The sequence below is a fragment of the Arachis hypogaea genome, chromosome 7 (assembly GCF_003086295.3).
Source record: "Arachis hypogaea cultivar Tifrunner chromosome 7, arahy.Tifrunner.gnm2.J5K5, whole genome shotgun sequence".
Taxonomy (NCBI): domain Eukaryota; kingdom Viridiplantae; phylum Streptophyta; class Magnoliopsida; order Fabales; family Fabaceae; genus Arachis; species Arachis hypogaea.
The window spans coordinates 27,200,509-27,227,721 of record NC_092042.1 but is presented as its reverse complement, the minus strand read 5'-3'; the positions used below and the strand labels follow the sequence as shown (position 1 = coordinate 27,227,721).

The following is a 27,213-nucleotide window of genomic DNA, read 5'->3' as shown; positions in this document are numbered from 1 at the left end:
AATTGCAAATCATTATGAAAAGTAGTCACTTGATAAAAATAAAATTTGCACTTTATTAACTTTGTTTACTTTTTTTAAAGAAAATATGGAAGAATTAAAATAACGTGACAATTGCACAAGCACAACTAACACAATTAATAACGTTAGTTAGTAACGTATTTATCTCCACACGTGGATCTCTGCCTCTGATGGAAGTGCATTCAAGCAAGAACATAACCAATAACATTTTATGAGTATCAATTCTTTTAGAGTGGTCAATTTGTTTATTCGTTTAAATAAGCGTTGATAATTTGAATTTTGTTATGTGTATGTAGTAATATATTGATCAATTATAAATTTTTAAATAAAATTTAAATTTATAATAAATTAATTTTTTATTTATCAGATTAAAAATATTATAATAAATAAAAAAAATGAAGTCTTTATTAAGATTTAAGATTTAAGATATCAAAATATAAAGAGATGTTTTTAAATTGGTCTTTAATAATTTTTATTTGAATAAATTATTTTTAAAAAAAAACTTTGACTAATTAATTAGTTCATAAAAATATTTTATAAAATTTTACTCAATTGCATTATATATTTATTTCTTAATAATAAATTAATTTAGTAATAAAATAAAAGACACAAATTATATTGCATTATATATTCCTTAATAATCTTCAACATGATAATTATATTGCATTATTGCTAGGTTTTGAAGACATTATTTTAAGATGAAGTGTATGAAAATAGAGGCTACGTATTAACAATAATATGATAATATATATTCTTCGCATGCATTGCTAGAAGCAGATATGAAAATGAAAGTTATTCATGAGTAATGCTAGGGCGCAGTGTCTTTGAAATCTTCATTTTATATGACCAATATGTTCTTGGAATCTTGGCACTAGAGCTAATAAGATTAATAATACTTGTTACATTACTATAAGAACCTATTAAATGTCTTTATGGGTTAATCAATTTTAAGGTTTAGATTTATAATTTTATAATTTAAAGTTAAGAGTTTATGATTTAGAGTTTAAAATTTAAAAAAATAAAATATTTTAAAATAATTAGTTAAAATTGGTTGAAAAAAGTTTTTTTTTTCTTATTAAAGATAGAGAGATTCGAACCCATGATTTTACAGGTAAGTATAAAAAACTATGTCATTTGAGTTATAACTTGTTAATATTATTTTAAATATATATATATATATATATAATATTCTATTGTTTTTAATTACTCTAAATATATGTATATAATATTCTATTCTTTTTAATTTGATTTTTGTGGGTGTACCAACCGGAGCATTGTTTACTTATTTGTTCAATAATGATTCTTTATGGACATCAATGTGGTGCATTCGTTGGAGCAATATAATAAAGAGCAAAATAAAAAAATAGAATATTTTAATTTAAGTTTTGCTAACTGGATCCAAGACTTCCATGAATGATGTAATATGCATTGAACTGTAGGGGGCCGGGAAAAAAATAAATCCCCCATATATATTGGGAGGCAAAGCTCCGACAAAGATATTAAGAAAAAAACAACCTGCAAAGGCCACACAGTAAAGTCTAATCCATCTGACAAATTCAATCATATTTTTGAAAATAAGGAAATAAGATTAAAATGTGTAGTGGGTCTGCTCCTAACAAATGATGAGGGCCCGAATTTTAAAAAAGAAAGAATGGTGAGTAGATGATGATGATTGATGAAGAAATTAAAGACACTAGCCAAAGAAGGAAATCGTGTATGATATTAGAACGTGATGATATAGGTGTGTGCTTTTGATTGTACGATATCTCTCCAACTTGGCAGGTTAAGAATTAATCAGTTATAGATTTTAAACTTTATTTAAGAATTTATCGTTAATAAAAAAAATTGTTACATATATAAGACGAAATTCAAACTTCTAATATCTACTTAAACAAACTAATCAATTAATTACTAAATCAATCCAAGTAAGTTGATTCATATACAATGAAGACTAATGTATATTTTTTGCAACTATAGTTGATACCATAGGGAGGTTAATTAATTCATAAATATGATAAAATCAAATTGCCAATGGTGAATTGGCGATCCTGTTAGGGTTTAACATATTGCATGGTTGAACTTATCTTACACGCCAGCTTGCTCTAGATGACTTTGATAGACGAAGGTTTTGACATGGCTTTCGGAAGGTATAATTAAATTTTTAACAAAGGATTCATCAAAATCTCGTTGAGTTTATAAAGAGAGTTGTTCCTTTTATGCACCCACCTTAGTAAGTCTTTGATGCAAAGGGATTTGATCATCCTTATCAACAGTGGATATTCTAAGAGCAGGGAATAATCATATATGTGTTTGAGGGGATTTGGTGAGATGCAACATGGGTACTGTTGTGTTAAATTAGTGTATTGACTGGGTTAAGTCTTAAAATGGTTCTTAAAATTGTACTCGAATTTTAAAATAGTCTTCAAGTTAATAGTTATCCAATTTCATTCTTAAACTTACATTGCGAGACTTATAGTAGTCCCTAAGGCACTTTTTATCTATCGAAAAGCTGAAACGACGTCGTTTTGTATTAATTAAAAAAAAACTCAAGCCCCTTCTTCAACCGGAGCCCTTCCTCTTCCTTTTCCCCAACCCGCTCCCTTCTCCTTCCCTTTCCTCTTTGTCGCCGCCTCTCACCGACCTCCATCATGGCGTCGCGTCGCTTGCCCCCCTTCTCTGACCACGTGTTCCCCTTGAAATTCTCTACAAAAACCCACAAACAAATTTGGTAAGAAAATTTCAAAATCTCACTCAGCCTTTTCCTTTTTAAATTCGAAATTTGGGGGTTTTGAGTTTGATAAATTATGTGATTTTGATGTTTTAGGCTTGAGTTAGCTTGAGAAAAATATTGGGTTTTGTTCATTTGATGCGTGGGTAAGGTAAGAACTCTCAAACCCTTGTGAATTCTTTGATTATATGAGTTTAGATATTGAATTTGTGTATGTGGATGTAATAATATGAATTAGGAAGTGTATATGTGACTTGGAACACATTTGAGGAGGTTAGAAGTTGGATTAAGCTTGGGTGCTGGAATTTTGGTGGTGGACGCTTGTGATCTTGCTACTTTGAGATGTCTTTGGCTAGGGAGGAATCGGCTTAGGTATGGTTTTGGTTTCTCATTTGTAATATATAATGTCTTGTGAAAACTTAGGCTAGACGACCTAGGATAAGTTGAATTATGAGTTTGGAGCATTGACATGCGAAATTGTGATCAATACTTTTCACAACTCAAATAATCCCCGGTAATGAATCCAAAAACTTGGTGTTCAATACCATGGCATAAACACAACTTCGCACAACTAACCAGCAAGTGTACTGGGTCGTCCAAGTAATAAACCTTATGCGAGTAAGGGTTGATCCCACAGAGATTGTTGGTATGAAGCAAGCTATGGTCACCTTGTAAATCTTAGTCAGGCAAACTCAAATGGATATGGGTGATATACGAATAAAACATAAAGATAAAGATAGAGATACTTATGTAATTCATTGGATGGAATTTCAGATAAGCGTATGAAGATGCTTGTCCCTTCCGTCTCTCTGCTTTCCTACTGTCTTCATCCAATCCTTCTTACTCCTTTCCATGGCAAGCTTATGCAAGGGTTTCACCGTTGTCAGTGGCTACCTCCCATCCTCTCAGTGGAAATGTTCAACGCACCCTGTCACGGCACGGCTATCCATCTGTCGGTTCTCAATCAGGCCGGAATAGAATCCAGTGATTCTTTTGCGTCTGTCACTAACGCCCCGCCTTCAGGAGTTTGAAGCACGTCACAGTCATTCAATCATTGAATCCTACTCAGAATACCATAGACAAGGTTAGACCTTCCGAATTCTCTTGAATGCCGCCATCAGTTCTAGCCTATACCACGAAGACTCTGATCTCATGGAATGGCTGGCTCGGTTGTCAGGCGAGCGCTCGGTTGTCAGGCGATCAACCATGCATCGTGTATCAGGAATCCAAGAGATATTCACCCAATCTAAGGTAGAACGGAGGTGGTTGTCAGTCACACGTTCATAGGTGAGAATGATGATGAGTGTCACGGATCATCACATTCATCAAGTTGAAGAACAAGTGATATCTTAGAACAAGAACAAGCGGAATTGAATATAAGAACAATAGTAATTGCATTAATACTCGAGGTACAGCAGAGCTCCACACCTTAATCTATGGTGTGTAGAAACTCCACCGTTGAAAATACATAAGAACAAGGTCTAGGCATGGCCGAATGGCCAGCCTCCCAAAGATCTAAGAACTAGATGTCCAAAGATGATCTAGAGATCTAAAAATGATCAAAAGATGAAAATACAATAGCAAAAGGTCCTACTTATAGAGAACTAGTAGCCTAAGGTTTACAAAGATGAGTAAATGACATAAAAATCCACTTCCAGGCCCACTTGGTGTGTGCTTGGGCTGAGCATTGAAGCATTTTCGTGTAGAGACTCTTCTTGGAGTTAAACGCCAGCTTTTGTGCTAGTTTGGGCGTTTAACTCCCATTCTTGTGCCAGTTCCGGCGTTTAACGCTGGGAATTCTGAGGGTGACTTTGAACGCCGGTTTAGACCATCAAATCTTGGGCAAAGTATGGACTATCATATATTGCTGGAAAGCCCAGGATGTCTACTTTCCAACTCCATTGAGAGCGCGCCAATTGGGCTTCTGTAGCTCCAGAAAATCCACTTCGAGTGCAGGGAGGTCAGAATCCAACAGCATCTGCAGTCCTTTTTAGTCTCTGAATCAGATTTTTGCTCAGGTCCCTCAATTTCAGCCAGAAAATACCTGAAATCACAGAAAAACACACAAACTCATAGTAAAGTCCAGAAAAGTGAATTTTAACTAAAAACTAATGAAAATATACTAAAAAATAACTAGATCATACTAAAAACATACTAAAAACAATGCCAAAAAGCGTACAAATTATCCGCTCATCACAACACCAAACTTAAATTGTTGCTTGTCCTCAAGCAACTGAAAATCAAATAAGATAAAAAGAAGAGAATATGCAATAAATTCCAAAAACATCTATGAAGATCAGTATTAATTAGATGAGCGGGGCTTTTAGCTTTTTGCCTCTGAATAGTTTTGGCATCTCACTCTATCCTTTGAAATTCAGAATGATTGGCTTCTTTAGGAACTCAGAATCCAGATAGTGTTATTGATTCTCCTAGTTAAGTATGATGATTCTTGAACACAACTACTTATTGAGTCTTGGCTGTTGCCCAAAGCACTCTGTCTTCCATTATTACCACCGGATACATACATGCCACAAACACATAATTGGGTGAACCTTTTCAGATTGTGACTCAGCTTTGCTAGAGCCCCCAACTAGAGGTGTCCAGGGTTCTTAAGCACACTCTTTTTGCCTTGGATCACAACTTTATTTCTTTCTTTTTCTTTCTTTCTCTTTTTTTTTCGAAATTTTCTCTCTTTTTTTTTCGAAATTTTTTTTTTGAATTCACTGCTTTTTCTTGCTTCAAGAATTATTTTTATGATTTTTCAGATCCTCAGTAACATTTCTTCTTTTTCATCATTCTTTCAAGAGCCAACATTCATGAACCACAAATTCAAAAGACATATGCACTGTTTAAGCATACATTCAGAAAACAAAAGTATTGCCACCACATCAAAATAATCAAACTGTTATAAAATTCAAAATTCATGCAATTCTTTCTTTTTCAATTAAGAACATTTTTTTATTTAAGAGAGGTGATGGATTCATAGGACATTCATAACTTTAAGGCATAGACACTAAGACACTAATGATCACAAGACACAAACATAGATAAACATAAGCACTAAAATTTGAAAAACAGGAAATAAAGAACAAGGAGATTAAAGAACGGGTCCACCTTAGTGATGGCGGCTTGTTCTTCCTCTTGAAGATCCTATGGAGTGCTTGAGCTCCTCAATGTCTCTTCCTTGTCTTTGTTGCTCCTCTCTCATGATTCTTTGATCTTCTCTAATTTCATGGAGGATGATGGAGTGTTCTTGATGCTCCACCCTTAGTTGTCCCATGTTGGAACTCAATTCTCCTAGGGAGGTGTTTAGTTGCTCCCAATAGTTTTTGTGGAGGAAAGTGCATCCCTTAAGGAATCTCAGGGATCTCATGATGAGTGGGATCTCTTGTGTGCTCCATCCTTTTCTTAGTGATGGGCTTGTCCTCATCAATGGGGGTGTCTCCTTCTATGTCAACTCCAACTGAATAACAGAGATGACAAATGAGATGAGGAAAGGCTAACCTTGCCAAGGTAGAGGACTTGTCCGCCACCTTATAAAGTTCTTGAGCTATAACCTCATGAACTTTTATTTCTTCTCCAATCATGATGCTATGAATCATGATAGCCCGGTCTATAGTAACTTCGGACCGGTTGCTAGTGGGAATGATTGAGCGTTGGATGAACTCCAACCATCCCCTAGCCACAGGTTTGAGGTCATGCCTTCTCAATTGAACCGGCTTCCCTCTTGAATCTCTCTTCCATTGGGCGCCCTCTTCACAAATAACTGTGAGGACGTGGTCCAACCTTTGATCAAAGTTGACCCTTCTAGTGTAAGGATGTTCATCTCCTTGCATCATAGGCAAGTTGAATGCCAACCTTACATTTTCCGGACTAAAGTCCAAGTATTTCCCCCGAACCATAGTAAGCCAATTCTTTGGATCCGGGTTCACACTTTGATCATGGTTCTTGGTGATCCATGCATTGGCATAGAACTCTTGAACCATTAAGATTCCGACTTGTTGAATGGGGTTGGTAAGAACTTCCCAACCTCTTCTTCGGATCTCATGTCGGATCTCCGGATATTCACTCTTTTTGAGTAAAAAAGGGACCTCGGGGATCACCTTCTTCAAGGCCACAACTTCATAGAAGTGGTCTTGATGCACCCTTGAGATGAATCTCTCCATCTCCCATGACTCGGAGGTGGAAGCTTTTGCCTTCCCTTTCCTCTTTCTAGAGGTTTCTCCGGCCTTGGATGCCATAAATGGTTATGGAAAAACAAAAAGCAATGCTTTTACCACACCAAACTTAAAAGGTTTGCTCGTCCTCGAGCAAAAGAAGAAAGAAGAGAGTAGAAGAAGAAGAAATGAGGAAGAAGGGAATGGCTTTGTGTTCGGCCAAAAAGGGGGAGAAGTGGTGTTTAGGTTGTGTGAAAATGAAGGGGTGAAGATGGGTTTATATAGGAGTGGGGGGGCTTGGTTCGGTCATGTATGGGTGGGTTTGGGAGGGAAAGTGGTTTGAATTTGAAGGGTGAGGTAGGTGGGGTTTTATGAAGGATGGATGTGAGTGGTGAAGAGAAAGATGGGATTTGATAGGTGAAGGGTTTTTGGGGAAGAGGTGTTGAGGTGATTGGTGAATGGGTGAAGAAGAGAGAGAGTGGTAGGGTAGGTGGGGATCCTGTGGGGTCCACAGATCCTGAGGTGTCAAGGAAAAGTCATCACTTCACCAAATGGCATGCAAAAATGTGTTTCTGGCCCATTCTGGCGTTAAACGCCGGGCTGGTGCCCATTTCTGGCGTTTAACGCCAAGTGTTTGCCCTTTTCTGGCATTTAACGCCAGTCTGGTGCCCCTTTCTGGCGTTAAACGCCCAGAAGGTGCCAGACTGGGCGTTAAACGCCCACCTGCTAGCCTTACTGGCGTTTAAACGCCAGTAGGTTCTTCCTCCAGGGTGTGCTATTTTTCTTCTGTTTTTCATTCTATTTTTGCTTTTTCAATTGATTTTGTGACTTCTCATGATCATCAACCTACAAAAAACAATAAAATAACAAAGGAAAATAGATAAAATATAACATTGGGTTGCCTCCCAACAAGCGCTTCTTTAATGTCAGTAGCTTGACAGAGGGCTCTCATGGAGCCTCAGAGATGCTCAGAGCAATGTTGGAACCTCCCAACACCAAACTTAGAGTTTGAATGTGGGGGTTCAACACCAAACTTAGAATTTGGTTGTGGCCTCCCAACACTAAACTTAGAGTTTGACTGTGGGGGCTCTGTTTGACTCTGTTTTGAGAGAAGCTCTTCATGCTTCCTTTCCATGATGACAGAGGGATATCCTTGAGCCTTAAACACCAAGGATTCTTCATTCACTTGAATGATCAATTCTCCTCTATCAACATCAATCACAGCCTTTGCTGTGGCTAGGAAGGGTCTGCCAAGGATGATGGATTCATCCATGCACTTCCCAGTCTCTAGGACTATGAAATCAGCAAGGATGTAATGGTCTTCAACTTTTACCAGAACATCCTCTACAAGTCCATAAGCTTGTTTTCTTGAATTGTCTGCCATCTCTAGTGAGATTTTTGCAGCTTGCACCTCAAAGATCCCTAGCTTCTCCATTACAGAGAGAGGCATGAGGTTTACACTTGACCCTAAGTCACACAAAGCCTTCTTGAAGGTCATGGTGCCTATGGTACAAGGTATTGAGAACTTCCTAGGATCTTGTCTCTTTTGAGGTAGTTTCTGCCTAGACAAGTCATCCAGTTCTTTGGTGAGCAAAGGGGGTTCATCCTCCCAAGTCTCATTTCCAAATAACTTGTCATTTAGCTTCATGATTGCTCCAAGGTATTTAGCAACTTGCTCTTCAGTGACATACTCATCCTCTTCAGAGGAAGAATACTCATCAGAGCTCATGAATGGCAGAAGTAAGTCCAATGGAATCTCTATGGTCTCATTTTGAGCCTCAGATTCCCATGGTTCCTCATTGGGGAACTCATTGGAGGCTAGTGGACGTCCATTGAGGTCTTCCTCAGTGGCGTTCACTGCCTCTTCCTCCTCTCCAAATTCGGCCATGTTGATGGCTTTGCACTCTCCTTTTGGATTTTCTTCTGTATTGCTTGGAAGAGTACTAGGAGGGAGTTCAGTAATTTTCTTGCACAGCTGACCCACTTGTCCCTCCAAGTTTCTAATGGAGGACCTAGTTTCAGTCATGAAACTTTGAGTGATTTTGATTAGATCAGAGACCATGGTTGCTAAGTCAGAGGTGTTCTGCTTAGAACTCTCTGTCTGTTGCTGAGAAGATGATGGAAAAGGTTTGCTATTGCTAAACCTGTTTCTTCCACCATTATTATTGTTGAAACCTTGTTGATCCTTCCATGAGAAATTTAGATGATTTCTCCATGAAGGATTATAGGTGTTTACATAGGGTTCTCCCATGTAATTCACCTCTTCCATTGAAGGGTTCTCAGGATCATAAGCTTCTTCTTCAGATGAAGCCTCCTTAGTACTACCTGGTGCATTTTGCATTCCAGACAGACTTTGAGAAATCATATTGACTTGCTGAGTCAATATTTTGTTCTGAGCCAATATGGCATTCAGAGTATCAATCTCAAGAACTCCTTTCTTCTGATTAGTCCCATTGTTCACAGGATTCCTTTCAGAAGTGTACATGAATTGGTTATTTGCAACCATTTCAATCAGCTCTTGAGCCTCTGTAGGCATCTTCTTCAGATGAAGAGATCCTCCAGCAGAGCTATCCAAAGACATCTTGGACAGTTCAGAGAGACCATCATAGAAAATACCTATGATGCTCCATTCAGAAAGCATATCAGAAGGACACTTTCTGATTAATTGTTTGTATCTTTCCCAAGCTTCATAGAGGGATTCTCCTTCCTTCTGTCTGAAGGTTTGGACTTCCACTCTAAGCTTACTCAATTTTTGAGGTGGAAAGAACTTTGCCAAGAAGGCATTGACTAGCTTTTCCCAAGAGTTCAGGCTTTCTTTAGGTTGTGAGTCCAACCATATTCTAGCTCTGTCTCTTACAGCAAAAGGGAATAGCATAAGTCTGTAGACCTCAGGGTCAACCCTATTAGTCTTGACAGTGTCACAGATTTGCAAGAACTCAGCTAAGAACTGATGAGGATCTTCCAATGGAAGTCCATGGAACTTGCAATTCTGTTGTATTAGAGAAATTAATTGAGGCTTAAGCTCAAAGTTGTTTGCTCCAATGGCAGGGATAGAGATGCTTCTCCCATAGAAGTCGGGAGTAGGTGCAGTAAAGTCACCCAGCACCTTCCTTGCATTGTTGTTATTTTCGGCTGCCATGGGTTCTTCTTCTTTGAAGATTTCTGTTAGGTCTTCTACAGAGAGTTGCGCCTTGGCTTCTCTTAGTTTTTGCTTCAAGGTCCTTTCAGGTTCAGGGTCAGCCTCGACAAGAATGCTTTTGTCTTTGCTCCTGCTCATATGAAAGAGAAGAGAACAAGAAAATGTGGAATCCTCTATGTCACAGTATAGAGATTCCTTGAGGTGTCAGAGGAAAAAAAATAGAAGGCAGAAGTAGAAAATTCGAACTTATCAAAGAAGATGGAGTTCCAATTGTGCATAAAGGAATAGTGTTAGTCCATAAATAGAAGGATGTGAGAAGATGGGAAGAAATTTTCGAAAATAATTTAAAAACATTTTAAAAACATTTTGAAAAACTTCAATTGATTTTTGAAAACCATGATTGAGAAAGAAGTAAAGTGATTTTTGAAAAAGATTTTGAAATTAGGAATCAAAAAGATTTGATTGAAAACTTTTTTGAAAGAGATGTGGTTAAGAAGATATGATTGGTTTTAAAAAGATGTGATTGGGAAGATATGATTTGAAAAACATTTTAAAAAAGATTTGATTTTGAAAATTAATGACTTGGCTAACAAGAAAAGATATGATTCAAACATTAAACCTTTCTCAACAAATAAGGCATTATACTTGAAATGTTGAATCAAATCATTAATTGGTAGCAAGTATCTTTGAAAAAAGAAAGAAATTGATTTTGAAAAAGATTTGATTGAAAAGATATGATTTGAAAAAGATTTGATTTTGAAAAATTTTGAAAACTTGAAAAAAATTTGCATTGAAAACAAAATCTTCCCTCTTGTGCCATCCTGGCGTTAAACGCCCAGAATGGTGTACATTCTGGCGTTTAACGCCCAAAACTCTACCCTTTTGGGCGTTAAACGCCCAACCAGGTACCCTGGCTGGCGTTTAAACACCAGTTTGCCCTTCTTCACTGGGCGTTTTGAACGCCCAGCTTTTTCTGTGCAATTCCTCTGCTGTATGTTCTGAATCTTCAATTCTCTGTATTATTGACTTGAAAAGACACAAATTAAAATATTTTTGGATTTTTAATAGTGAGGAATAATCAAAATGCAACTAAAATCAAATAACAATACATGCAAGACACCAAACTTAGCAGTTTGTATACTACTGACACTAATGAGAATGCACATGAGACACATAAACACTCAAGTCAAGAGAATTCAAAGATCAGAGTAAGAAATCATCAAGAATTACTTGAAGATCCTTAAGACACATGAATGAAAGCATGCAATTGACACCAAACTTAAAATGAGACACTAGACTTAAACAAGAAATTTTTGGATTTTATGATTTTGTAATTTTTTTTGTGATTTTCGAAAATTAAGTGGAAAAAGAAAATAAAAGTATCAAAATTCTTAATGAGAATTTCAGGAATCATGCAATGTTTAGTCTAAGACTCCGGTCTAGGAATTAGACATGGCTTCACAGCCAGCTAAGCTTTCAAAGAAAGCTTCGGTCCAAAACACTAGACATGGCCAATGGCCAGCCAAGCCTTAGCAGATCACTGCTCCAACAGCAAGATTGATAGAAATCAACAAGCTCTTGTGATGATAAGTTGAAACCTCGGTCCAATGAAATTAGACATGGCTTTACAGCCAGCCAGACTTCAACAAATCATCATGAAACTCTAGAATTCATCTTCAAGAATTCTGAAAAAAAAAATACCTAATCTAAGCAACAAGATGAACCGTCAGTTGTCCAAACTCAACAATCCCCGGCAACGGCGCCAAAAACTTGACATGCGAAATTGTGATCAATACTTTTCACAACTCAAATAATCCCCGGTAATGAATCCAAAAACTTGGTGTTCAATACCATGGCATAAACACAACTTCGCACAACTAACCAGCAAGTATACTGGGTCGTCCAAGTAATAAACCTTACGCGAGTAAGGGTTGATCCCACAGAGATTGTTGGTATGAAGCAAGCTATGGTCACCTTGTAAATCTTAGTCAGGCAAACTCAAATGGATATGGGTGATATACGAATAAAACATAAAGATAAACATAGAGATACTTATGTAATTCATTGGTTGGAATTTCAGATAAGCGTATGAAGATGCTTGTCCCTTCCGTCTCTCTGCTTTCCTACTGTCTTCATCCAATCCTTCTTACTCCTTTCCATGGCAAGCTTATGCAAGGGTTTCACCGTTGTCAGTGGCTACCTCCCATCCTCTCAGTGGAAATGTTCAACGCACCCTGTCACGGCACGGCTATCCATCTGTCGGTTCTCAATCAGGCCGGAATAGAATCCAGTGATTCTTTTGCGTCTGTCACTAATGCCCCGCCTTCAGGAGTTTGAAGCACGTCACAGTCATTCAATCATTGAATCCTACTCAGAATACCACAGACAAGGTTAGACCTTCCGGATTCTCTTGAATGCCGCCATCAGTTCTAGCCTATACCATGAAGACTCTGATCTCACGGAATGGCTGGCTCGGTTGTCAGGCGAGCGCTCGGTTGTCAGGCAATCAACCATGCATCGTGTATCAGGAATCCAAGAGATATTCACCCAATCTAAGGTAGAACGGAGGTGGTTGTCAGTCACACGTTCATAGGTGAGAATGATGATGAGTGTCACGGATCATCACATTCATCAAGTTGAAGAACAAGTGATATCTTAGAACAAGAACAAGCAGAATTGAATAGAAGAACAATAGTAATTGCATTAATACTCGAGGTACAGCAAAGCTCCACACCTTAATCTATGGTGTGTAGAAACTCCACCGTTGAAAATACATAAGAACAAGGTCTAGGCATGGCCGAATGGCCAGCCTCCCAAAGATCTAAGAACTAGATGTCCAAAGATGATCTAGAGATCTAAAAATGATCAAAAGATGAAAATACAATAGCAAAAGGTCCTACTTATAGAGAACTAGTAGCCTAAGGTTTACAAAGATGAGTAAATGACATAAAAATCCACTTCCGGGCCCACTTGGTGTGTGCTTGGGCTGAGCATTGAAGCATTTTCGTGTAGAGACTCTTCTTGGAGTTAAACACCAGCTTTTGTGCCAGTTTGGGCGTTTAACTCCCATTCTTGTGCCAGTTCCGGCGTTTAACGCTGGGAATTCTGAGGGTGATTTTGAACGCCGGTTTGGGCCATCAAATCTTGGGCAAAGTATGGACTATCATATATTGCTGGAAAGCCCAGAATTTCTACTTTCCAACGCCGTTGAGAGCGCGCCAATTGGGCTTCTGTAGCTCCAGAAAATCCACTTCGAGTGCAGGGAGGTCAGAATCCAACAGCATCTGCAGTCCTTTTTAGTCTCTGAATCAGATTTTTGCTCAGGTCCCTCAATTTCAGCCAGAAAATACCTGAAATCACAGAAAAACACACAAACTCATAGTAAAGTCCAGAAAAGTGAATTTTAACTAAAAACTAATGAAAATATACTAAAAACTAACTAGATCATACTAAAAACATACTAAAAACAATGCCAAAAAGCGTACAAATTATCCGCTCATCAAGCATATTTAGTGATTTAGTTGACAATATATGTAGAACTGATGATGTTTGATTAGATAAATGAATCATGATGTGAATGTGATTGTGGTTGGAAAAATAGATTGATGAATGAGAATAATGAATAAGGGTATATGAATATTGATAAATTGAGAAATATTTTTGTATAATTGAGAATTTTTTGGATAAAGATTATTAAATTGAGGTATGGATGGTTGTGATAGGATATGCGCTGTGTTGGATGTGGTTGGTGTCATTTTGAGTGGTAGAAGTTTGATTTTGGTAAAAGAAATTGGTAAAAATAAAGGTTTAAGATTTGTTGAGAAAAACTTATTTTTGAAGAAATTTTGACGCACCATAACTCGGCTTCCGGACCCCCAAACTTCTCTTAAATGAAAATTGGGTTCGTAAAGTTTATGCCATTCAAAAAAGGGATAAAAAACGATTTTTAACGAAAAAGTTATGCGCGTCGGACGTTTGGTGTATAAAATAAAATTTTGCAACACTTAAAAATTTTTAGCCATTCTACAGAACTCACATACGCGATCACACACGCTACATAGGCATTCCATTCTGTTTTGATGTCCCGCGTACGCGATAGGGTGTATGCTTACGCGAGAATGAGAATTTAAAGGAGTTGTGTACACAGACACTTGCACGCGACGCGGGTATTCTATTCTGTTTTGATGGCCGACGTACGCAGGAGTACATGCATACGCGAGCAGGGCAAAAATGCACCTCCGCGTACGTGAGACCATGCATGCGTACGCAGGACCCTATTTTTCAGCAACTTGAGTTTTGTGATTTTAACATGATTTTGAACCTCTAAACCTCTATTTCTACTCTCCAAGACCTTAGAATTTAGTTGTAATGATAATGAAGTGGGTTGAACTATGAAGAGCTGGTAACTTGGAAGTGAAAAAAGATTGTGAGGTGGTGAGTATGAGCTTGAGGAATGTTGAAACTCTGAATACATGATGAATTGAATGAGATATTGAGTAATGACTTTAGGGATAGATGAGTAACCCCTATCCGAGACATAACTTTGAGAATAGATGAGTAATCCATAAGTATGATACGATTTTGAGTGGAGACAAGTAATTCCTATCCAAAGATAGACGAGTAATTCCTATCCGAGTCATGGCCTGTGGATAGACGTGTAATCCCTACCCGAGTTATGGTTTGAGGCACCTACCTAAGTAGACAAGTAATACCTACTCTGGGTTGGGTAAACACCGGCATGGGGAGATGAGTAATACCTATTCCATGTTGTGGTGTTCTGTCCAGGACTAGCTACCGGATATGTCGGGTTTGGCTTTGTAACCGATAGATGAGACTAATAGCCATAGGGCAGACATTCATCATATGCATTTGTTTGTTTTGATTGAGTTTGCATTATCTGGGTTTGCCTATTTGCATTACTATGTCTACTTGCTATATGCTTTACATGTTGTAACTGCATCCTCTTTATGTTTTCCTTACTTGTATTGTTTGTCTGTGCAACTGAGAGGCCCCTTGTCTGGCGGAGGAGTGACGAGAACAGTTCCACCGGAGTTTTGGAGGAATGGTAGAACTTGTGAAGGGTTAAGTTAGAAAGTGGATTAAAATCTAAGCGCCCTAAATAGATTACCATGTTATGGTTTCAAATTATAAGTTTTAACTTTAAATCTAAGTGTCGAAGTTCTAGATTCGCCTCTGGCTTTCCCAGGACCTTTTATATTATGTATATGGACACAATTACCATACTGAAAACTCTCGGTTCTCATTCCATATAAATGTTATTCTTTTCAGATACATTCTTTCTAGTATCTCCTCTACCTTTGGATCCTTGACCTCTACAATATTCCCCCATCATATTGCAAATGCTTCTTGCTGTTTCTACACTTATAAACTCCTGATGAAGCCCAACTTACACCCACATCTCCATGTAATCATGTTTAACCTCAAAAATGGACTTTTCTTGTATCCATAGCTGTAGATTGAGTAGTTGTCCTCGTATGCTCCATGGCCCTCTTTCAATATTTACATATATCTCCTTTTGTTTTTAATACTTACTAGAATTTTATTTTTCTCTACTTCAGATATTGATACCCCCTTTGAGTTTTCTCATATTCCGAACAATGTGTTCTTGATGGTTTTAAAGGCCAGTTCTTTATCACTAATAACCTTACCAACAAGATTGATGTAATTTGCTTTGAACTCCTACTGTTCGGTGATTGTCCTCCCATCAATAAGTACCCATTCTTGGTTTGCCATTATCTTCAGATGAGATGTTGACAAGTTTACTATGTGAATATAAATGATATAAATAAAATGAAGAAGTATGAGTGTGAATTAATAAATCTGTTTCAGATGAAGAATCTTATGTTCTTAAAGAACTCTCCTTTCTAAGGAGAAAAGTTCTCTTAAAGAGAAATTAGGCCTTGTTAACTATCATTGTTAATATGGACTAAACTAAGAAAAATTTTGATTTTGAGGTCTTATGAATGCAACTATTTTGTTTGGATATATTCACGTATCAAAAAACAGGTGTTCAAACTTAAGTTATTCACAATGAAAAATGAAAAGTAGCCAAATATCTAAAAAAATAAATAAATAAAAACATAGGATGCGTTTGATTTGTATTTTTATTTTTTGTTTTTATTTTTAGTATTTTTTTTTTGAAATTTTGTATAAGAAAAAGAGAAAACAGTAAAAACAATAAAATCCTGTTTTCTATTTTTATTTCGTATTTTCTCTTTTTTTTTTCATAAAATTCTAAAAATAGAAAATATTAAAAATAAAAACAGAAAATAAAATGCAAACCAAAACACTTATGGTTTTCTTTTGAAAGTGTGTTTAAACATCTGTTGCATTTATTTGGATTGTCAAACCTTTATTCAATTATGAAAAGAATAAAGTATTATTTGATCCCCAACCGTTGGGTCAAATCTTAATTTGGTCCTTAACGTTTTAAATGCTTTATTTCAATCCCAAAAAGTTTTAAACATTCTATTTTAGTTCTAAAAAATTTTAAATGGGTTCAATATTATCCCACTGTTAAATCTAACACAAACAATTAGCATATTTAATAGTCAATAACTTTTGATTTTAGCACATAAGTAACATTAATTCACCAACGATCACCAACGAAAGACTTTTTCTTTGATTTTGAAACGTTAATGGGTGATTGATGAAATTTGAAATTTTTTATACAAGAAGAAAATTGAGAAGAAAAATTTTTATAAGAAGGTTTTGGTTATATTTCTCTAATATAAGGAAGAAGATGTGACTTAACAATAACACTGTTAATATTCACATCACTCATTTCGTTAACTATTCGTATAAATTTCACGGTATGACAATATTGAACATGTTTAAAAATTTTTAGGACAAAAATAGAATGTTTAAAATATTAAGGACCAAATTAAAATTTAGTTCAAACTTCGAGTATCAAAATAGTACTTTACTCTATCGAAAAATAGAAAAGATCAGAGTTTCTCTTCTAGTTGTTGTTAAATTCATCTTTCTCGCCTCTTTCCTTTTTGTAACCATACTTTGAGGATCATTGCTCAATCATCACTCATTAGTTTTAGCATAATTTTTTCCCTTGTTATTAACGGGTGTAAACAAGGTCGAGTTTTAAAGGAATTTAGTTCAAAGAAAAATTAATTTCGTTTGAGTTAATGTTTGTATTCATTATATTGGGATGCATGTCGTAATACACTCGATTTAATCCCTATAATGGTCCCTGAGATTCACGCAATTACCCAAAATGGTCCTTGAGATATAAAATTATATTCTCCATAGTGGTCTTGTAGATAAAGCTCCAAGCACCATAGTGGTCCCTATGTCATTTTCGGTGCTGAGTCAGCCATCGAAGTGCTTATGTAGTCATCCTTTGCCATGATGGACAGTTCCAACGCTTAGATAATGTGGATTCATTTCAATTTGGACTCAATTTGGTCCCTTCTCAAATTTATAACTCTAATCCCAAAAGTACAGAGCATGTCTTCTGTGTTTTTCATCTACTTCCTTATCTGTTACTTTCTTCTTCACCTTCTTCCTCATCTCTCTCTTTCTTCTTCGATATTGATCTCATCAAAATCAGAGCCAGATAGGGTTGTAAGGAGCTCGTGCAAACTCTTAGAATCCCGCGCTCCTACTCCTCCTATCCTTCCAACCTCATCCTTCTCTTCTTAGATATGTCGAATGCAGTAGCACCGCAACCAACCACGATGTATATTTTAGTTTGTGCTTCACCACTTCTGTGGATCTGCACTTGAACCTCTCTTATGTGCTACACTACTACTACTTATTCTACTCTCGGACTCTACATTTACCTATTTTTACTTGGTATCAATTTATCTATATTATTTTAATTTAAATTTCAACTAGAGCAATGTTGTTCAAAACTTGTTCTTAATTAACATTAATTAGCACAATATTTTTACCAAAAAATGATGAATGCAACTCTTCTAAGCTACCTTTTTTCTCACTCAAAAGCGTTTTAAGCGGATTTAGAGGCTTGAAATCCCAGAATTTGATCAAACAAAGCTTTGAGAACATGGAGAGCTTGGAGAAGGTTATTGCTGCAATTATAGTTGGTGGACTCACCAAAGGTACTTTTTTTTGGAGATTTTTGATATTGATAAAAGTTAGAGTCTTTATTGAGGAAGAAGATGAAGAAGAAAGAAAGATATGAGGATGAAAAATGCAAAAAAAGATGCTCTGTACTTTTGGAATTAGGGTTATAAATTGGGAGAAGGACCAAATTAGGTCCAAATTAGAATGAATCCACATCATCTAGCCATTAGGACTGTCCAGCGTGGTAACGGATGGCCACATCAGCACTCCGACGACTGACTTAGCGCTAAAAATGACATGGGAACCACTATGGTACTTGGAGCTTTATCTAGAGGACTATTATTAAAAATTTTAGATCTCAAGAACCATTTTAAGTAATAGCGTGAATTTTAAGGACTATTATAAAGATTTACTCTAATACACTCTGAATCATTCTTCTCCTCTATCTGATTAGTTTTATTTTTTATTATATCGATATCCCTAATTCATGTAATATCAATTCAACATTGTTTCATTGATTTTAGAAGTTAACATAAATGGTTTCTTGAAAATCAAAATACAAATCCCTTAATTTTTTTCTAATTTTAATGATATATAATATCTAATCATATTTGTTGCAGAATTAAAATTAATATGAATTTTAATAGAGTGTTTCTGAAGTTTTAGATTTGACGTGAAATAAAACGATTTTAAATTTTACGTCATATTATAACTGATTAATGAAATAAGATCGATCTTATTTTAGAAAGAAGATTTTATTTTGATAAAAAATTAATTAAATTTTATTATTTTTTATACAATTTAATATTAAAATCAAATATTAAAGTGATAAATTTTATAATTTAGTCTCAAATTACTATTTATAATACATGATCTTACAAATATTGATGTGATATTTGTAATACCCAAAGTAAAATTGAACTAAAATTGAATATTGAAGATCCTCTAAACTAAAATGGCTGGACTGATACTCCAGGCGTTTAAGTGTTAATTATAGGATAATGATTGGATGAACCCAAATGCAGTTTCAAAATTGTGGGTAAGTATTAATTATAAGATGGACTTTCTGTCTTTTTTTTTTTTTTTCCCTTGAGAAGGTGTTTTGTTGTGTATATGAAGACTCTCTTCTCGACAAGTTAGGCCATTTCAACTAATTCAAGCCCAACAAATACAAAAACAACATAAAATATGAAAACGAGATCAATAATGTTGTTGATTTGTATCTTCAGCTATTGCATATAGTCATTGTCATATCTTATCTGTACTAAGTAGGTTAACCTGAAAACATACAATGCTTGAAGATGAAATAACAATAATCCACCTAACTAAGGTGACATCTATAAATCTAATGAGATATAAACCATTAAATAATAATAATAATAATAATAATAATAATAATAATAATAATAATAATAATAATAATATAAAGAAGATAGAATTTAACAATTGATTTTTAATTAGCCTCTACAAATCCTATTGAATATTTTCTTCAAGTTCTCACGTATGTTTTCTTAATGTAATGTTTATGATATTTAATAAAATTTTCAAGAAATATACATGTATTAATTACTAGGGTAAAGTACTAAATTGATCCCTTATGTTTGTGCGTAATTCTGTTTTAGTCCTTAAGATTTAAAGTATCCTATTTGAATCCAAAAAAGTTTCATTTAGCATCAATGTAGTCCCACAGTGAGGTCAAAATTAAATAATTAACGAAATATTCTACATAACAATAGTACAAGAATAAAATTGATAATCTAGAGAACAAGTACAAGTTCCAGAGGCACAAAATTAATCGTTGATGCATCAATACATTTATTTATTATTTTTCTTATAATATAAATAAAATATTTTCTATAGAACTAAAGAGAATGATAAATAAATGTATTGATGTATCAACGGTTGATTTTGTGCCTCTGGAGTTGATACTTGTTCTTCAGATTATCAGTTTTGTCTTCTACAGTTATTATGTAGGACATTTCGTTAATTATTTAATTTTAACCCCACTGTGGGACTAAATTGATACTAAATGAAGCTTTTTTAGATTCAAATAGAATACTTTAAACCTTAAGGACCAAAATAAAATTACGTCTAAACATAAAAGCTAATTTAGTACTTTACCCTAATTACTATTTACAATCATGCTTTTTGGGTCCTTTTTGTATTCAAGTGTTTGATATGGAGCCACTATTAACTTATAATATCTTTAATATATTCTAATATGCTCTATTCAATAAATGAAATATGAAGTGTAAAAGATTATACTCCCATATTTTAAAATTCTTTAGAGTCCGACGAGCATTGTATGTGTAAGAAAAATTATATTTGAACTACATTCTTGTATATTTAATTACATTACATGAAATCAAATTAAATCATTCAAGAAGCAGAAATATGAGAAGTACATACAAATCATAGCACAAAAAAATGAATAAATGAAGGGAAAGAAAACAGAGGAAGTAATTAAAAGCATGTTAATTAGTCTTATATATGTTGCTAACTTGCTATTAGCAACTTATGTTTTATCCCTTTGACTCAATAATGCAAGAGAATTATCCTTGATGATTCCCTTTGTACATTTCCCCTTATCCCTCCGCAGGCAAAAGCTTTTTATATCCGGTAAAAATTTATTTATAGTTGTCTTTATATAAAATTAATAGTTAAAAATTATTATACGACAACTTAATCAAATTTATATGTAGACAACTGTATATAAATTTTCACCATTATATATAACCACTGCTACTCTTCTTAGCACTTGGGTAGGTCACTTGGAGGAGGAAGTAAAGATTCATTTGGTCCTTTACCATTGTCAACCACAAAGGCCATCTTCAATCCCCATGTTGTATGAACTTCCAAATGACAGTGCATAAACCAAACACCTAACAAAAATAAATAATATAAATAACATCAAATATCTTATATATTAAGAAATTGGTCCAATAACAGATGCTAGCATAAGAAAATTGGTAATTTTTTAACCAATGATTCAGATTAAATCAAGAGTTTTATGAATTTTTAAATTAGTGAAATTGATAGAAAATTCCGAGTCACAAATAAAATAAAGATGACAATACTTTTAGATGGTGGTTGCATTGGATAAATAATATTTCAAAAAAAAAATACTGTTTCAACATCAAGTAATTTTTTTAAACAATTTAAATTATAAATCTTAAAGTTTTAATCTCAAATCCAAAATCTTAAATTCTATATCCTAAATTTTGAATCGAAACCCTAAATTTTTCAAAAACAAAAAATAAAAAAAATAATTTTATCATAAAAAACCAATTAATATTGCCTACTAAAAAATTAGTTTTTCTAATGAAAATATTTGATCCGAGAGATAAACCAAGTATCCATTAATTTTTCTAAAAAATAAAAATGAAAAATTGATAGATTTTTACCTGGATTATCAGCCCTGAACCTTATAGCGGCCCAGCCACCAGATGGAACACTAACAGTGTTTCTCTCCACAGGATCAACAAGGTTAAACTTTTTAGCATCCCTTTTGGCATTGAAATTCCCCTTTCCACTACCTACAACAAAGAAATTGAATCCATGGAGATGAATAGGATGGTTCTCCGGCGTTATCATTCCGGTATCTTGCAACACTATCTGAACCGTTTCGTTGTAAGCAAGTCTGTACACCCTCGTCCCTCTATCAGTCCTCAAATTCGCCGGCTGTTTCTTGCCCGTGAAGTCATACACCACCGGAGGCTTCGCCGGGAAATCGTCACTGAAGACGCCGCCTATACTAAAGAAATGTGCGTTTAGAAGAGAAATTCTTGGCATAAGAAAGGTTACATTGTTGATGGCAGCAACTACTCTGCTTCCGTTGACGCAAGTGGCGCACGGGTTCACCCCGAGGCTAACGGTGAAGAACAATGAGTGATCAAGCTCCAATGGCACTCTTGCAGGGTATTTCTTGGAGTTCAAGCTTCTTAGCGAGTCGACGAAATTCGTGGCGACTGGTGTGGCATTTTTGGCGGGAAGAGAAGCCAGGGTGGTTATGGTGGAACCTAATGAGCTGCTGTAGTGTAACATCGCAGTGGCGGTTATGTTGTCCACTGCGATTGGAGAGTCCATGAACGGTGATGCTGCTACCATGTACTTGCCGGCCGCTCGATTCGCCTTTAACAGAACGTTTGTGGTTTGGCCAGGTGCTATGACTATGGTGTCTGTCTTCAATGGTTTTGTGTACACGGCGTCCACCTCCACCACCGTGAGTTTGTGCCCTGCAACCTTGAAGAACAGCTCTTCATTCAGTGCAGCATTGATGATTCTTAGTAAGTATGTTCTTCCAGCTTCAACTTGGATCTTGAATCCTCCTATTCACACAACGCATTAATTACTTTTTTTATACAATCAATCATTACATCAAACTTAAATTTACTAATGGCTTGTTTATTATAATTTATTAATTTTAGTGTATATCTAACATCAATCATGCTACCTATACACAAAAATTATCTACCAAATCAGTCACCATATGAAATATAATGCTAGCTGATCATTATAATTTATTGTTTTTTTGTTATTACTTAATAATCAACTGAATTCCTTTAGTCTAGTGTTCCAATAATATACTTTATCTCATACTTTTAAACTTAATGGTTAACTGATAGTTAAACACAATAAATTCTGATAAATTTTTAACATTTCTCTTAAAAAAAAGTTAAATAACGTATATTTATACACAAATGTATAATCATTGATTTGAAGGCTAATTTTTTGTATGCGGTTTTTTTTTTTTTTTCTAACATATGTCAATGTGTTTCACCTTGTGAAGCACAATGCTGAATAGGTCCTGAATGGCCATTTATTGTGTGGGCATCTGAAACATTTGGAGCCAATCCAGATTTCAAAGCTTGGTTAATTACAGCTTCAGTATCTGATTTCCACCATTCACCTGAATCAAATTGAAACATTTTTTAGATTTATATTTGACTATATAACATGGTTTCAAATTAAAGTAGTTTACATGAAGAGGTTAGAAACTAACTCAATACTATAACTTGTTCCATATGAGGTCTTGGAAAAGGGTAAGGAACTCCAAGCTTGGGCAGAATAACAATGGCACCATGGACAGTGGCCCTAAGCCATAAGATATGTGCATGCCACCAAAGGGTACCTCTCTGCCCTGTGAGGGTAAAATTGTAAACATAAACATGGCCTGGTTGAATCGGACACTGGGTTATGTAAGCCGGCCCATCGGCCCAACCAGTCCTCAACTGCCTCACCCCATGCCTATTTAATTTCAATAAATTATTTTTCAAAACAAATTAATTAATAACAATAAAAAAAAAATTGAGAGTAGATTAAATAGTTATGTTAGACCTACCAATGGATGCTAACATTGTATTTGACATGGTTAACAACTTTAACCAAAACAGTGTCCTCTTCCCTAGCATAGATTGTGGGGCCTGGGAATTTCCCATTTATGGTTACTATGGGCTTTGTGGAACACAATCTTGTTGCATTCTTCATCACCACCTGAATAAAATAAAATAAAATAAAATTAGTGTGATTGCAATTGCTAACTTTGACGAATAAAATGTGTAACTGCAACTACCAAACTCGAAGAGTAGTTTGATGAGTGCCTTGCATTGCTCAAACAATAGTGCTACTAATTAGCAACTTGCTGTTCGATAAAGATATGAATTATCATGTCATATTTTTTAGCGGTTCAAATAGGGGGATCTAACATTTTTTTAATTTACAATTAAGTGATTAACCAGCAAAAAATTCCAATTGGAACGAATTGGAAGAAAGAAAATGTTTTGCATTTCAAGGGGATCTTGGTAGATTTAAAAATTCTGATTGAAGCAACTAATAAAATGTATCGCCAATGAAATTTTAACTAAAAAATATACAGAGAAGAATGAATAATATTACAGAGGATTCACTCCAACTATAAAAGCTCTGTTTTTACCCAAGTTTATGCTTAGAAATATGCGACCCTTGTTTCTGCTTAAATATGTAGAACATTATTAAGCTAGACTAAACACATAGACCCTTGTTTGTTAATTAAAAAATACGTCCTCGATGCCTATCTAATATCTATGTACCGTAGTTTTGAGAATCGAACTAAATTTATTAGCTCAATCGAATTAATTGAAAATCAATAATTTACATAAAAAATTAGTTGATAACGAACCGATTAAAGAACCAAAAACATCGGTCAAAGAATTGATTAGCGGATCGACCGATACATTTTTTGTAATTAACTGATCTAAAATAATTAAAAAACTTTTTCTAAAAAAATATTTTATATATATATTATTTTATTATATCTCGTTTAATTCCAATTGAATTTTAATTGAATTTTTATATTTTTAATTCTACCCGTTTAATCAAGCGTTCAACTTTTAAAACATAATGAATGCTATGATGACATTATGTCTAATTTATTAAAAAAGATAAATAAATAATATTTAATAAATTTTAAATATTTTATTATAAGTTAAATAATTTAGACACCGTAATAAAACCACCACCATAGAATTCACCTTAAAACATTTGCTATTCATGACTTTTTACGAGTATTAATGTGGAACATTATTAAAATGCATTTCAAAGGACAACTTATGTGATAATTATGTTCTACAGACATATATAACACTTACGTTCTTTGATGCAGCAATAAATACTTTTAGATAAGACATTATTTGCATGGAAAAGTGGTTATAGTTGATAGTATTTATTTGATGGGTAATATTAAGTAGACAAAAAAAAACAACCATAATTTATTTTATTTAGTATTTATTAATTGTTGTAACAATTAATAAATATTAAATAAGACAAGTTATGACTATTTTTAACTGATTTTTTTTTGTTATCAAACATTTTTGTTATTTGATAAATAGATTTAGATTATTTTCATCATATGCATGCAATTTTCATTTTCAAGACAGAGCAAGTAATAAAATATTATATTTAAGAGAGCAAAAATGCATGCTGTTCTAATTTGAAACATCGTGTATGGTTTCTTCTGTATCTCATATTTTTTCAAGTGTCATGAACTTAACAAACTTGATTCTATATTAATGCTTAATTAACATGACATGATAATTCAGCTGAGAATTAATGTAATGCAATGGACCTACATTGAACTTGTAGTGGCGAACCATGGCTTCAGCCGATAGAGGAAGAAGCATGCAAGCTGCCACGATCAGCGCTATGGTTCGAACCCAGATCACCTCCATGATGATGAAGACCCCTTTCGAAATTAATTTAACAAAAAAAAAAGTTATTTAAGATGGCTAGCTAGGTTCTCCTCTGATGACTAGTTAGTAGTTATGCTCTTAGAATGCACAATGCAAAAATGGAGAATGAGGGACAACCTTATAAAGAGAAAAAATCTCAGTTACAATGTCATTTTAAATAGTTGGTTGAATACTAATTTAATACATTCTTATAAGTACAAATAATTAAATATATATATATATATATATATATATGTGACAAATTGTACACCCAAGATATAGATAACAAAAAGAAGATGGCCAGAAAGTTTCTTGTGTATTACACAAAGTAGTTACCCATCAACTAAGTCACTTTTTTGAAGCTAAGATACAGTTGGATTTTGAAATTCTATGTTATGCTTATACTTTTCTATATATTAATTTCCATTTATAATGGACTAGGTGGTCACATCAGATGTTATATATGCTGCTGGGTTTGGTCTAACCATATTGTGTAAAGTACAACAATTCCTAGCTAACGGACTCATATTGGCTTAATGGATATACAGTTTTCTACCTGATTTTTAAGTCAAGGAGATGACATAATATGTTCCTCCCAACGGATTAACAAAGATTTTCTACAAAGTCTTATTGGAATATATTTGTAAGGAAATTGGAACTCATTTATCTTGTTTTGTGATAAATTACTTTTATAACTCAGTTAGAATTCAAATAATTTGTTATTTTTAATTTGTAGAACCAGCAGGACGTATTTAAGATTAATTGTGTACAAAAATATCATTTATTTTTATTAACAACAAAAAATATTTTTAAATTTTTTTAAAATGTGACAAAAATATCTAATATTAAATATATATTCTTAAAAATATTTTAAAAATTAAATTTTGATGAATTTTTTATAAATATAAAAAAAATAAGATATTTTATTTTTGAGATTTGGTGATTTTACTATAATTAAATTTTTTGTGATTTTTTTGTTAATGACTAAAATTATTTTTAAAATTAAAAAAAATATATAGAGATCAAATTTTTGTCCAATTTTTTTATGTACTTTTTAAATAGTCATCTAAATATTTCTACAAAACTTTAAATTAAATGCATAAATAAGTTGCTAAATATAAAAATTATTTGTCATTTATAAAAAATTAAAACTCATTTTTATTATTTTTATCTCATTTTATAATATTTTGAGAATATTTTTATCGTTATAAAAAGTGAGAAATATTTTTATCATTAGCGTTTTCAAAAATTAGAAACGATTTTAGTAGTTTACCGCCTTACAAATAATGAGCGATGCCAAACTCATCTAACATTGTTTCTAAATTAAAAAAAAAAAATCTCAACTAATGTTTCATTGATTGAAAATAAATAGATAACATAATATTTTTAGCAAATACATATAATATTACATAATCCCTCTTATTCTTATTGGATAGCCAGTTTAACTTTTTAGTACATTTATTAAGAATTCACGTGTTTTACAATTGTTATAAAAAATAAAAAAAGGTTAAAATAACTATCTGAAAAGAATCAACAATGAGAATATATAACATCTATCACATAAACATGGGATCATTATTTGTTCAATGGGATGATTGAAGAGGGTACGAATGAAGAAAATAGTGGAGATGGTGGGTAGGGTGACATGTGAACTGCGACACAATGCAAGAAAGTGCTTAATTGCTTGGGATGTTGATTATGTTAGCCCAACAAATATTTATTGTTGAAGAATGGTTTTCATGAATTGTTGGCAGTGCCAGATTATTATTATTTAATATATTTATGATTAGATCAAACAGAAGTTTCTTTTCTCAAAGCAAAGATTTTGAGGAGTTGGTGGCAGTTCATCTCATTAAACTTTTTTATGTTCATGCTGACCGCTGTTCCATTCATATAATTAAT

At 34.1% G+C, this 27,213-nt stretch overlaps 1 protein-coding gene and 1 non-coding gene across 2 annotated transcripts; one reads left to right on the top strand and one right to left on the bottom strand.

The window, feature by feature from the left end:
- The first annotated feature begins 9,538 nt into the window (after positions 1 to 9,538).
- Positions 9,539 to 9,646, top strand: LOC112704450 (small nucleolar RNA R71). Its single transcript, XR_003155075.1, has one exon. It is a non-coding gene; the product is annotated as a small nucleolar RNA R71 (small nucleolar RNA).
- A 10,766-nt stretch (positions 9,647 to 20,412) lies between these two features.
- Positions 20,413 to 25,437, bottom strand: LOC112702868 (laccase-4). Its single transcript, XM_025754076.3, has 6 exons — positions 25,213 to 25,437; positions 23,448 to 23,599; positions 23,109 to 23,353; positions 22,887 to 23,015; positions 21,511 to 22,434; positions 20,413 to 20,988 (listed from the first exon to the last, which is right to left on the bottom strand). Exons 1-6 carry the CDS (start codon positions 25,309 to 25,311, stop codon positions 20,858 to 20,860), a joined length of 1,680 nt encoding a protein of 559 aa, XP_025609861.1. The 5' UTR covers positions 25,312 to 25,437; the 3' UTR covers positions 20,413 to 20,857.
- Positions 25,438 to 27,213: the final 1,776 nt, after the last annotated feature.

Coding starts and splice junctions, on each gene's coding strand:
- LOC112702868 (XM_025754076.3), bottom strand. CDS start 25,311: ATGGAGGTGATCTGGGTTCGAACCATAGCGCTGATCGTGGCAGCTTGC. Junction 23,354..23,447: donor TACAATGTTAGCATCCATTG/GTAGGTCTAACA, acceptor GAAATTAAATAG/GCATGGGGTGAGGCAGTTGA. Junction 22,435..22,886: donor TCAGCATTGTGCTTCACAAG/GTGAAACACATT, acceptor TTGTGTGAATAG/GAGGATTCAAGATCCAAGTT.